At 68.3% G+C, this 13,622-nt stretch overlaps 1 protein-coding gene across 1 annotated transcript; it reads left to right on the top strand.

The window, feature by feature from the left end:
* The first annotated feature begins 11,648 nt into the window (after positions 1-11,648).
* On the top strand, positions 11,649-12,071 carry NANOS3 (nanos C2HC-type zinc finger 3). The gene has a single exon (XM_074167195.1). It carries the CDS (start codon positions 11,649-11,651, stop codon positions 12,069-12,071), a length of 423 nt encoding a protein of 140 aa, XP_074023296.1.
* Positions 12,072-13,622: the final 1,551 nt, after the last annotated feature.

Here is a 13,622-nt window from a genome sequence, read left to right as displayed (position 1 = left end):
GGGGGCGCTGCCCCATAGCGGGGGGGGTCTGGGTGCCCCATGGCAAAGGGGCTGCCCCACGGCGGGGGGGGTGGGGGTGGGGGCCTGCCCCATAGAATAGGGGCTGCCCCATAGCGGGGGGCCTGGGTGCCCCATAGCATAGGGGGCAGCCCCACGGCGGGTGGGGGGGCCTGTCCCATAGAATAGAGGCTGCCCCATAGGGGGGGGTCTGGGTGCCCCATAGCATAGGGGGCAGCCCCACGGCAAGGGGGCCCTGCCCTATGGCAAGGGGGGCTCGGTGCCCCATAGCAAAGAGGCTCAGTGCCCCATAGAATAGGGCTGGGTGCCCCATGGCGAGGGGTTCTGTGCCCCATAGCATAGAGGCTGCCCCATAGCAGGGAGTCTGGGTGCCCCATGGCAAAGGGGCTGCCCCACAGTGTGGGGGGTCCCTGCCCCATAGAATAGGGCTCGGTGCCCTATAGCAAAGGGGCTCGGTACCCCATAGCATAGGGGCTGCCCCATGGCGAAGGGGCTGCCTGCCCCATAGCATAGGGGCCGGGTGCCCCATGGCATAGGGGCTGGGTGCCCCATAGCCGGGGGTCTCGGTGCCCCACAGCACAGGGACTCAGTGCCCCACGGCATAGGGGCGGGATGCCCCTTTGCGAGGGGTTTGCCTGCCCCACGGCGAGGGGCTCAGTGCCCAGTGGGGTGCCATGGGGCGCTGTGGGGAGCTGTCAGTGGGGTGCTGTGGGGCAATATGGGGCGCTATGGGGTGCTGTGAGTTGCTATGGGGCGCTGGCTGTGGGGCGCCATGGGGCAGGGGGGTCTCCATGGCACTGTGGGGTGCCATGGGGCGCTGTGGGGCACTGTGGGGTGGGGGTTCTCTATGGTGCTATGGGGCGCTGTGGGTCACTATGGGGCGCAGTGGGGTGGGGGTTTCTATGGCGCTGTGGGGCGCTATGGGGCGCTGTGGGATGGGGTTCCCATGGCACTATGGATCGCTATGGGGCGCTGTGGGGCAGGGTTCCCATGGCGCTATGGGGCGCTATGGGTCGCTAGAGGGCGCTGTGGGGCAGAGTTCCCATGGCGCTGTGGGTCGCTATGGGGCAGGATTCCCATGGCGCTATGGGGCGCTATGGGTCGCTATGGGGCAGGGCTCCCATGGCGTTATGGGTCGCTATGGGTCGCTGTGGGGCAGGGTTCCCATGGCGCTATGGATCACTATGGGGCGCTGTGGGGCAGGGTTCCCATGGCGCTATGGGTCGCTGTGGGGCGCTGTGGGGCAGGGTTCCCATGGCGCTATGGGTCGCAGTGGGTCGCTGTGGGGCGCTGTGGGGCAGGGCTCCCATGGCGCTATGGGGCGCTATGGGGCGCTATGGGGCAGGGTTCCCATGGCGTTATGGGTCGCTATGGGTCGCTGTGGGGCAGGGTTCCCATGGCGTTATGGGTCGCTATGGGTCGCTGTGGGTCGCTGTGGGGCAGGGTTCCCATGGCGCTATGGGGCGCTATGGGGCGCTATGGGGCAGGGTTCCCATGGCGCTATGGGTCGCTATGGGGCGCTGTGGGGCAGGGTTCCCATGGCGCTATGGGTCGCTATGGGGCGCTGTGGGGCAGGGTTCCCATGGCGACGCCGCACACACCGCCCCAAACACCCGGTTCCCATCGGAAGTCGCACAAACCGCCGCGCGTCACTGCGGCCGCCGCCCCCCCCCCCGGCCCCCCCCCGGCCCCACAGCTTCCCCCCCCCCCCCCGCCTGCCCCACAGCGCCCTGCCCCACACCCGCCCCCGCCCCCCCCCGGACCCCCAAGTGCCCCCCAAACGGATTGGGGGGGGGTGGATTGGAGGGGGGGAAGGGGGGGGATTGGGGGGGGCTGTGGAGTAGGGGGGGGGATTGGGGGGGGGCTGTAGGTGGGGGGGCATTGGGGGGGGCTATAAATGGGGGGGCATTGGGAGGGCATTGGGGGGGGCTATAGATGGGGGGCTGTAGATGGGGGGTGGATGGGGGGGCTATAGATGGGGGGCATTGGGGGGGGCATTGGGGGGGGCTGTGGAGTAGGGGAGGGAATTGTGGGGGGGCTGTAGATGGGGGGGGCATTGGGGGGGGCTATAAATGGGGGGGGCATTGGGGGGGCTGTAGATGGGGGGCTATAGATGGGGGGCATTGGGGGGGGCTATAGATGGGGGGGGCATTGGGGGGGCATTGGGGGGGCTGTAGATGGGGGGCTATAGATGGGGGGCTGTAGATGGGGGGCATTGGGGGGGGCATTGGGGGGGGCTATAGGTGGGGGGCTGTAGATGGGGGGGTGGATTGGGGGGGGGCGGATGTTCCGCACACGGAACACGGCACACACATGGCATTGCACACGCGTGTGCACACACGGCAGCGCACGCCCAGACACGTTGAACCCCCCCCCCCCCGTCGTGTGGAGCGCTCCCCCCCCCAGCAGCACACGTGTGCCCCGCAGCGCACACATCGGCCGTGCACACGCGTGTGAGCGTGCACACACACACCCCCCCACACACCCCACACACCCGTGGCACGGCGGAGACACGCGTGACGGGCACGGGGCGACACACAGCCGTGTGTGCACGCGCGCACACACGCGTGTGTGCAGAGGGACACGCGTGCAGGATCACGCTCACCCCCCCGCCCCGTGCGACACACACCCGCCTGGGTCAGAGGCCCCGCACACGCGTGCAGACCCACAGGCAGCAGTGGGGCCGGCTGTGGGGCGGTTGTGGCCATGGGGTGGGCTATGGGGCGGTGGTGGCCGTGGGGCCGGCTGTGGGGCAGTGGGGCGGGCTATGGGGCAGTGGTGACCGTGGGGTTGGTTGTGGGGTGCGCTATGGGGCGGTGGTGGATGTGGGGCCGGCCATGGGGCTGGCTGTGGGGCGGTGGTAGCTGCAGTGGGGCTGCTGTGGGGCCAGCCAGGGGGCTGTGGTGGCCATGGGGCCACTGTGGGGCTGTGGTGGCCATGGGGTGGGCTATGGGGCTGTGGGGCCGTGGTGGCCGTGGGGCTGCTGTGGGGCCAGCCTTGGGGCCGTGGGGCCAGTGTGGGGCTGCCATGGGGCCAGGGTGGCCCTGGGGCTGTGGGGCCACTGTGGGGCTGTGGTGGCCGTGGGGCCAGCCATGGGGCTGTGGGGCTGCTATGGGGCCAGCCATGGGGCTGCTATGGGGCCAGCCGTGGGGCTGTGGGGCTGCTGTGGTGGCCAGCCAGGGGGCTGTGGTGGCCATGGGGCCGTGGGGCTGCTGTGGGGCCGTGGGTCCGGCTGTGGGTCCGCCGTGGGGCTGTGGGACTGTGGTGGGGCCGCGGGGCTGCCATGGGGCTGCTGTGGGGCCGTGGGGCCGGCCATGGGGCCGCCGCGGGGCTGTGGGACTGTGGTGCGGCCGTGGGGCTGCAGTGGGGCCAGCCATGGGGCTGTGGGGCCGTGGGGGCTGTGGGGCTGCCGTGGGGCTGCCGTGGGGCTGTGGGTCTGGCCGTGGGTCCGGCCGTGGGGCCGCCGTGGGGCGGGCGCAGAGATGTCCTTTCTAGGCAATGGCAGCGGCCGCCGGCGTCGCCCCCGCGACGGGATTCCTGCCGCCTGAGTCAGCCGGGACGGGGGGGCAACAACCGGCACCAACAACGGGGGGGGGCAACAACCGGCACCAACAACCGGCACCAACAACGGGGGGGGGCAACAACCGGCACCAACAACCGGCACCAACAACGGGGGGGGCAACAACCGGCACCAACAACGGGGGGGGCAACAACCGGCACCAACAACGGGGGGGCAACAACCGGCACCAACAACCGGCACCAACAACGGGGGGGGCAACAACCGGCACCAACAACCGGCACCAACAACGGGGGGGGCAACAACCGGCACCAACAACGGGGGGGGCAACAACCGGCACCAACAACCGGCACCAACAACGGGGGGGGCAACAACCGGCACCAACAACGGGGGGGGCAACAACCGGCACCAACAACCGGCACCAACAACGGGGGGGGCAACAACCGGCACCAACAATGGGGGTCACCACGGCACACGGGACACACAGGACACGGGACACAGGGACATGGGACACATGATACATGGGACACCCAGGACACAGAACACATGGGACACACGGGACCCGGGACACATGGGACATGGGACACACACGACATGGGACACGGGACATAGGACACATGGGACAGGGGACACATGGGACACGGGGACACACGGGACACACGGGACATGGGATACATGGGACACAGGGACATGGGACACATGATACATGGGACACAGGGACACAAGGGACACACGGGACACGGGGACACATGGCACATGGGACACACAGCACATGGGACACGGGACATAGGATACACGGGACGGGACACACGGCACATGGGACTCATGGGACACGGGACACACGGCACATGGGACACACGGCAGCGGGATGGCACGGCGTGACACGGCAGGACATGGGAGGACACGGCGTGACACGGGAGGACACACGTGCAGGCGTGTGCGGGGTGTGAGCCCCGTCTGGGATCGGGCCCCTCCGGCGGGAGAGATCCCGGGAAAGGGACCCGGAAACACCCGCTGGGACGGGACGGGAGGGGAGGGGGCTGTGGGGCCGAGCCGTGGGTCAGAGCTATGGGGCAGCGCTATGGGGCAGCGCCATGGGTCAGCCTTATGGGGCAGGGCTATGGGGCAGAGCTATGGGTCAGCGCTATGGCGCAGCCTTATGGGGCGGGGCTATGGGGCAGCTCTATGGGGCAGCTCTATGGGGCAGCGCTATGGGGCAGCGCCATGGGTCAGTGCTATGGGTCAGCGCTATGGCGCAGCCTTATGGGGCAGCGCTATGGGTCAGCTCTATGGGGCAGCTCTATGGGGCAGCGCTATGGGTCAGCGCTATGGCGCAGCCTTATGGGGCAGGGCTATGGGGCAGAGCTATGGGTCAGCGCTATGGCGCAGCCCTATGGGTCAGCTCTATGGGGCAGCTCTATGGGTCAGCGCTATGGGTCAGCGCTATGGGTCAGCGCTATGGCGCAGCCCTATGGGGCAGGGCCATGGGTCAGCGCTATGGCGCAGCCTTATGGGGCAGGGCCATGGGTCAGCGCTATGGCGCAGCCTTATGGGGCGGGGCTATGGCTCAGCACTATGGGTCAGCGCTATGGGTCAGCGCTATGGGTCAGCGCTATGGCGAAGCCCTATGGGGCAGGGCCATGGGTCAGCGCTATGGGGCAGCCCTAAGGCTCAGCGCTATGGGGCAGCACTATGGGGCAGCTCTATGGGGCAGCGCTATGGGGCAGCGCCATGGGTCAGTGCTATGGGGCAGCGCTATGGCGCAGCCCTATGGGGTGGGGCTATGGGTCAGCGCTATGGGGCAGCCCTAAGGGTCAGCCCTATGGGGCAGGGCCATGGGGCAGCGCTATGGGGCAGGGCCATGGGGCAGGGCCATGGGGCAGGGCGTTGCGGGGCGACGCGGTGTTTGTGTGGGGCTGACTCAGGGCCGTGAGTCACCGGCAGCACCGGGCCCGGCACCCACCGCCCCCCCCCCCCGCGCCCCCCCCGCGCCCCCCCCCCCCCCGCACCCACGGGGCGGGGCCCCCCCACGCGGCCACGTGCGGGGTGTCCCCGGGGGGGGGGGGGGTGTGTGACCCCCCAAGGGGTGTCCCCGGCCCCCCAGGGGGCCACGGCGGGGGGGGGGGGGGGGGTAAGGGGGCAACGGGGGGGGTGGGGGGGGGGCAGCATGGCCGGGTGACCCAGGTGCCCCCCCCCCGCACCCCATTGCCCCCCCCATGGGCCCCCCCATATATCCATAGACCCCCCCCTGCACCCATAAACCCCCCCCAATCCCTGCCCCCCCCCCCCCCCCTGCACCCATGGCCCCCCCCTTACTCCTGGGACCCCCCCAGCCTGGGGGGGGGGGGAACCCCCCTATATCTTTGCCCCCCCCCCCGCCAGGACCCCCCCCCTCCCTTTCCCCCCCCCCCCCAAACACTGGGGGCTGGGGTGGCCCCGGGGGGACCCCGATGCCGGGGGGGGGGACACCCCGATGGGGGGGGGGGGGGAAACACCCCAATGTGGGGGGGGGACACCCCGATGGGGGGGGGACACACGACACACACACACCCCCAATGCTGGGGGGGGGGACACACGACGGGACACCCCGATGGGGGGGGGGAACACACCCTGATGGGGGGGGGAGACACACACCCCGATGCCGGGGGGGGGGACAGACACACACACACACACACACACACCCCCAATGCCCGGGGGGGGGGGGACACCCCGCTGCAGGGGGGGGGCCGGGGGGGGTGAGTCAGGGCACAGCCACGCGCCCGTGAGTCACGGCCGGGGAGGGACCGGGGGAACAAAGGCGCCTTCAGAGCACGGGGGGGGCCCCAAAACCCAACACACACACGGACACACGGACACACACACGGACACACACACACACACAGACACACGCACACACACACAGACACACGTGCACAGACACACACACACAGGCACCGGGGACTTCCCCTCCTCCCCCCCCCGACAGGCTGGGACAATCCCCCCCCCCGGGGGTCCCCGCTGTCCCCACGAGGGTCCCATGTGTCCCCCCCGTGTGTGTCTGTGTGTGTCTGTGTGTGCGTGTGTCTCTGTGTGTGCGTGTGTGTGCGCGTGTGTGTGTCTGTGTGTCTCTGTGTGTGTGTGTCTGTGTGTGTCTGTGTGTGTGTGTGTGTGCGTGTGTCTGTGCGTGTGTGTGTCTGTGTCTGTGTGTGCATATGTGTGTGTGTCTGTGTGTCTCTGTGTGTGTGTGTCTGTGTGTGTCTGTGTGTGTGTGTGTGTGCGTGTGTCTGTGCGTGTGTGTGTCTGTGTGTGTGTGTGCGCGCGCGTGTGTGCATGTGTCTGTCTGTGTCTGTGTGTGCATATGTGTGTGTGTCTGTGTGTCTCTGTGTGTGTGTGTCTGTGTGTGTCTGTGTGTGTGTGTGTATGTGCGCGCGTGTGTGTGCATGTGTGTGTGTGTGTGTGCGCGTGTGTGTGTGCATGTGTGTGTCTGTGTGTGTGTGTATGTGCGCGTGTGTGTGTGCATGTGTGTGTCTGTGTGTGTGTCTGTGTGTCTGTGTGTCTGTGTGTCTGTGTGTGTCTGTGTGTCTGTGTGTGCGTGTGTGTGTGTGCGCGTGTGTCTCTGTGTGTGCATGCGTGTGTGTGTGTGCATGTCTCTGTGTCTCTGTGTGTGCGTGTCTGTGTGTGCGTGTGTCTGTGTGTGTGTGTGCCTGTGTGTGCATGTGTGTGCGTGTGTGTCTCTGTGTGTGTGTGTGTGTGTCTGTGTCTCTGTGTGTCTGTGTGTCTGTGTGTGCATGTGTCTGTGTGTCTGTGTGTGCATGTGCGTGCATGTCTGTGTGTCTGTGTGTGTGTGTCTGTGTGTCTCTGTGTGTCTGTGTGTGTGTCTCTGTGTCTGTGTGTGTCTGTGTGTGTGTGTGTCCGTGTGTGCGTGTGTGTGCATGTCTCTGTGTGCGCGTGTCTCTCTGTGTGTGTGTGTGTGCGTGTGTGTGTGTGTCTCTGTGTGTTCCCCCCCCGGGAACCGGCAGCCTCAGGCCGGGGCTGTGAGTCACCGGCGCCGTGTCCTGGGGGGGGGACGGGACACACGGGGTGGGGGGGGGCTGGGAGCCGGTGATGGCGGCACGACACGGGCACGGCCACCGAGACTGTCACCGTGGGCCACCACGGGCCATCCTGGGCCACCGTGTGCCATCATGGACCACCACGGGCCATCCTGTGCCATCCTGTGCCACCACAAGCCACCATGGGCCACCGTGGGCCACCATGTGCCATCCTGTGCCACCACGTGCCACGGTGTGGCCACTGTGTTCCATCCTGTGCCACCGTGGGCCACCATGTGCCACAACATGCCATCCTGTGCCACCGTGGGCCACCGTGGGCCACCATGTGCCATTGTGCACCATGTGCCATCATGTGGCCACCGTGTGCCACACCGGGCAGCTGTGTGCCACCGTGGGCCACCATGTGCCACCGTGTGCCATCCTGTGCCACCCTGTGCCACCATGGGCCACCATGAGCCATCATGGGCCACCATGAGCCACTGTGTGCCATTGTGTGCCATTGTGTGCCACAGCGTGCCATCCTGTGCCACCGTGTGCCACCATGAGCCATCATGGGCCACCATGAGCCATCGTGTGGCCACCACATGCTACCGTGTGTCACCGTGTGCCACAACGTGCCACCGTGAGCCATCGCGTGCCATCGTGTGGCCACCGTGCGCCACAAAGTGCCACTGCGTGCCACCGTGGGCCACGGTGTGGCCACCACACGCCACCGTGGGCCACCCCGTGCCACCCCGTGCCACCCCGGCCCACTCCGCGCCATCCCCGCCGTGCCACACGTGCCGTACACGCCCTGTCACACGTGCCGTGCCGTGTCAGGCCGTGCCACACGTGCCGGTGCCGTACATGCCGTTCCCAGACGGTGCCACCGGGCCCTGCCCCGCCCCCACGTGCCGCTCGGGGCTCCCGGGGTGTCCCCGTGTCCCCCCCCCCCCCCCCCCGACACCCCCAAACACCCACCCCCCCCCCGCCGGCAGCGCAGGGGTTAACCGCCCGCCCGCAGCCCGCCAACGAAGAGCGACGGAGGCGGCGACCAATGAGAGGGAGGAGGGGGGCGGGCGGGGCGCGGCGGAACGACCAATGAGAGGTGGCGGCGGCGGGGCGGGGCCTGCGCCCGGTGGGCGGAGCCGGTGGCCTCAGGTGACCCGCCTCCCCCTCCTCTCCCGCCGCGCTCCAGGCGGGGTCCGGCCACGCCCCCTCCCGCGGCCACACCCGCCTCAGACCACGCCCACACCAGACCACGCCCCCACCCCCGTGGCCACGCCCCGTCTGGCGGGGGTGGGGGGGGGCTCCGGCCTCGGCGTTACTCATTTTCCCCGTTCCCCCCCCATTTTTAACCGACCCCCCCCGAAACGGGCGGGTGGGAGCCGCGCAGCGCCAAAACCGGCGGGTTTGTCCCCAAGGGTCGCCTCCCCCCCCCCAGTAACCCCCTCCCTCCCCCCGCGCGTTTTGGGTTCAAATATCGGTATTTTCGACGCCCCCCCCTCCCCCGCCGGGAGCCCCCAAAATCCCCTGTTTTCGGCCCAAAGCGGCGCCCCGCAGGCGGGGGGTGATTGTGCCGCTCGTTAACGGGTGATTTACCCCGGGGGGGGGGAGGCGCAGCCTCTTCCCCTTCCCCCCTCCCCCGACAGGTTTTGGGGGGGACTCTCCCCCCGAATTGGGGGGGGGGGGAATTCCCCCCGGAACTGGGGTTTCGGGGGGATTCCCCCCAGAATTGGGGTTTTGGGGGTGCCCCCCCAGACGGGGTTGGTGTGATTCAACCCCCCCCCCCCTCATTTACACCACACCCCCCCCCGAAAAACCAGCACTTTTGGCCAATCTGGGGGGTTCCGCCGCCCCCCCCCCCCCCCGGTGCCGAACCCCCAAATCCGGCGGGTTTTGGCTCTGAGCGCCCCCCCCTCCCCCCCCCGCTCCCCCCGGGTGGTGCCGACCCTGCCCCGGGGGGGGGGGGATGGGGGGGAAGCGGCGCAGACACACAACCCCCCCCCCCCGGGGGGCAGACGGGCGGCTCCGGGGGCGGGGGCCGGGAAACGGCTCCGGCGGGAGACGGGGAGAGACGGAACCCCCCAAAACTGCACCAGAACTGCACTGAACCCCCCAAACTGCGCCGAACCCCCCCAAAACTGCACCAGGACTGCACCGAACCCCCCAAAACTGCACCGAAACCCCCCAAAACTGCACCAGAACTGCGCCGAAACCACTGAAACCCCCCAAAACTGCACCAGAACTGCACCGACCCCCCCCAGAACTGCACCAGAACTGCGCCGAAACCCCCCAAAACTGCACCAGAACTGCGCCGAAACCACCGAAACCCCCCAAAAACTGCACCAGAACTGCACCGACCCCCCCCAAAACTGCACCAGAACTGCGCCGAAACCACCGAAACCCCCCAAAAACTGCACCAGAACTGCGCCGAACCCCCTCAAAACTGCGCCGAAACTGCACTGAAACCCCCCAGGACTGCGCTGAAACCACCGAAACCCCCCCAAAACTGCAACAGAACTGCGCCGAACCCCCCCAAACTGCACCAGAACTGCACTGAACCCCCCAAACTGCGCTGAACCCCCTCAAAACTGCACCGAAACTGCACCGAAACCCCCCAGGACTGCGCCGAAACCACCAGAACCACCAAAACTGCACCAGAACTGCGCCGAAAGCCCCCAAAACTGCACCAAAACCCCCCAAAACTGCACCCAAACCTGCAGTGGAACCTGCACCGAAACTTCACCCGAACTGCACCCAAACTGCACCAAACCTCCCAAAACTGCACCCAAACCGCACCGGAACCTGCACCGAGACCCGCAAACCTGCACCGAAACCTCCAAACCTGCACCGAAACCTGCACCCAAAGTGCACCAGAACCCCCCAAAACCTGCACCGAAAGCCTCACCGAACCCCCACCGGAACCTGCACCGAGACCTCACCGAAACCTGCGCCAAAACCGGCACCGAAACCCTCACCCAGCTCTCACCGAACCCGCACTGAATCCGGCACCGAGACCTCACCGAATCCGGCACCCAAACTGCACCAGAACCCCCAAAACCGCACCCAAACCTCCACCGAATCCGGCACCGACCCCTCACCGAAACCCAGCACCCAATCCTGCGCCGAACCCTCACCGAACCCTCGCCAAAAGCGCCACCGAAACCCGCACCGAATCCTGCGCCAAAACCAGCGCTGAGACCTCACCGAATCCAGCACCGAATCCTGCGCCAAAAGCTCCACCGAATCCGCGCCGAAACCTGAACCAAACCCCCACCAATCCCTCACCAAACCCTCACCAAACCCCCACCAAACCCCCACCAAACCTTCACCAAACCCTCACCAAACCCCCACCAAACCCCCGCCAAACCCCCACCAAACCCCCGCCAAACCCCCACCAAACCCCCACCAAACCCTCACCAAACCCCCGCCAAACCCTCACCAAACCCCCACCAAACCCCCACCAAACCCTCACCAAACCCTCACCAAACCCTCACCAAACCCCCGCCAAACCCCCGCCAAACCCCCGCCAAACCCCCGCCAAACCCCTACCAAACCCCCACCAAACCCCCACCAAGCCCCCACCAAGCCCCCACCAAGCCCCCACCAAACCTCTCGCCAAAACCTGCCCCGAATCCTGCTCCGAGACCCGCGCCGGGACCTCACCGAATCCGGCACCGAAACCTCGCCAAACCCTCACCAAACCCAGAGCAAAACCTGCACCGAATCCGGCACTGACACCGGCACCGACTGCTGCACCGAACCCCCCCCAAACCCCCAGCGAATCCTCACCAACCCCCCCCAAACTCCCCCCAAACCCTCACCAAATCCATTCCAAAACCCCCACCGAACCCCCCCAAACTCCCTCCAACCCCCCACCAAACCCCCACCAAACCCCCCCCGAACACCCACCGAATCCTCACCAAACCCCCCCCAAACTCCCCCCAAACCCCCATCGAACCCCCCCCAAACCCTCACCAAACCCTCACCAAATCCATTCCAACACCTGCACCGGATCCGGCACTGAACCCCCACCGAACCCGAACCGAATCCTCACCAAACCCCCGCCGAACCCCCCCGGAACCCCCCCCCCCGGCAGGATGGAGCCGTGCCCACCCTTCGAGATGTGGCGCGACTACCTGGGCCTGGCGGCGGCGGTGGCCGCGCTGGCCCGTGCCCGGCGGGAGGCGGAGGCCGAGGGTGAGACGGCGGCGGCGGCGGCACCGGCATCACCGACCCCAGCGGAGCCGGCAGCCCCCTCAACCGGGAGGGGGGTCTGCGCCTTCTGCCGGCACAACGGGGAGGCGGCGGCGGTGTGGCGGGGGCACAGCCTGCGGGACGCGGGGGGCCGGGTGCTGTGCCCGGTGCTGCGCGGCTACGTCTGCCCCCAGTGCGGGGCCACCCAGGAGCGGGCCCACACTCGCCGCTTCTGCCCCCTCACCCGCCGCGGCTACGCCTCCGTCTACAGCCGCCCCCCGACGCGCCACCCCGGCGCCCGCCGCGGCCCCCGCGCGCAGACGTAGCCGACACCCCCTCACCGGGCACCCGTGGGGCTTCGCGCTCACCCACCCCAAAAACGGGCCGAAAACTGGGGGTTTTTGGGGCTTCCCGGCGCCGGGTGGGGACGGCGGGCAGCGGCGTCGCCGCGTTTCGCCGGAGGGTCCCGCCTGACGCCGTCTCCTCGGCCACCGGCTCTGCGGCACGAGGCTGAACCCGGCCGGGAACTCCCCGCCACCTCCTTGGGGGAATGAGCGTTGCGTTGATTGACCCCAAAACGGGCCAAAAACCTGGGGTTTTGGGGCTTCCCGGCGCCAGGTGGGGACGGCGGGCACCGGCGTCGCCGTGTTTCGCCGGAGGGTCCCGCCTGACGCCGCCTCCTCGGCCACCGGCTCCGCGGCACGAGGCTGAGCCGAGACGAAGGGCCCCCTCCATTTCCTTGGGAAAACTAGTGTTTGTGTTGATCATTCCAAAAACGGGCCAAAAACCTGGGGTTTTGGGGCTTCCCGGCGCCGGGTGGGGACGGGGGACACGGGCGTCACCGCGTTTCGCCGGAGGGTCCCGCCTGACGCCGCCTCCTCGGCCACCGGCTCCGCGGCACGAGGCTGAACCCGGCCGGGAACGGGAGGGGGGGATCGCCACCGGCTCGTTGGGTTAATTAGCGCTAATTAAGGGAGGGGGGCACGGGGGCCACCCCGGTGCTCCCCCCTCCCCCTCCCTTCTCTTCCAGGGGCTCGGCCACGGCGCTTCCCACCGGGACCAGTCCCCCCCGGTTCCTCACCGGCCCGGCGGCAGTTCGGCGAGCGCCGCGTCACGGCCGCGGATGTGGAAAAACACCCCAAAAAGGAGGCAAGGAGGGGTTCCCCCCCCCAACACCCCCCCGCCGGGGGCGGCGCTGGCTGCTTTTGGGGTGGGTGGGTGGGTTTTTGGCGACGCCGGCGGCACCCGCGGCTGCCGTGCTCCGGCCGGGCCGGCGTCACCGTCACCGTCACCGTGCCCCCCCCCCCCCCCCGGGTCGTTCTTTACCCGTTATTTCCCCCCCGTTGAGGGAAAAGCGTTTATTTGTCCCAAATTCTGTTCCAAGCCTCGGCTTTTTCGGTTAATAAAATCCCGCTGGATGCGGCTCCGGCTCCTTCCGCCTCCTCCCGCCCGGCACCGACACCGGCCACCGCCTGCGCCGCGGCTTCGGCCTCCGCAGGGACTCCAGGCCCCGGTGGGCGCCCATGGCCAGGCGGCTGCGGGGCACAGGGGTCACCCGGGGACCCCCCCCCCCGTCCCCGTCACCCGGGGGGATCCCCCCCACGTCCCCGTCACCGCGACCCCCCAGGAATCCGTCGCCCCCCCCCGGATCCGGATCCGGCACTCACTTGAGGTTGGAGAGCTCCAGGATGAGGCCGCAGACGACGTCGGTGGCGTCCTCCCTGCCGGGAAACCGGGACGTTTGCACCAAATCCGGGTGGTTTTCACCCAAAAGGAAGGGGTTTGTGTGTGTGTGTGTCCCCCCCTCCTCAACACCCCCCCCCACCTTCTCTCACCAGGGCTGGGGCTGCGCCGGGGCCTTCTCCTCCTCCTCGCCC

The sequence above is a fragment of the Numenius arquata genome, unplaced genomic scaffold (genome assembly GCF_964106895.1).
Source record: "Numenius arquata unplaced genomic scaffold, bNumArq3.hap1.1 HAP1_SCAFFOLD_1263, whole genome shotgun sequence".
Taxonomy (NCBI): Eukaryota; Metazoa; Chordata; class Aves; order Charadriiformes; family Scolopacidae; genus Numenius; species Numenius arquata.
This window is presented reverse-complemented; position numbering and strand designations above follow the sequence as displayed.

What these genes read in the sequence shown, in the direction of transcription:
- NANOS3 (XM_074167195.1), top strand. Translation starts at nt 11,649, where the DNA reads ATGGAGCCGTGCCCACCCTTCGAGATGTGGCGCGACTACCTGGGCCTG.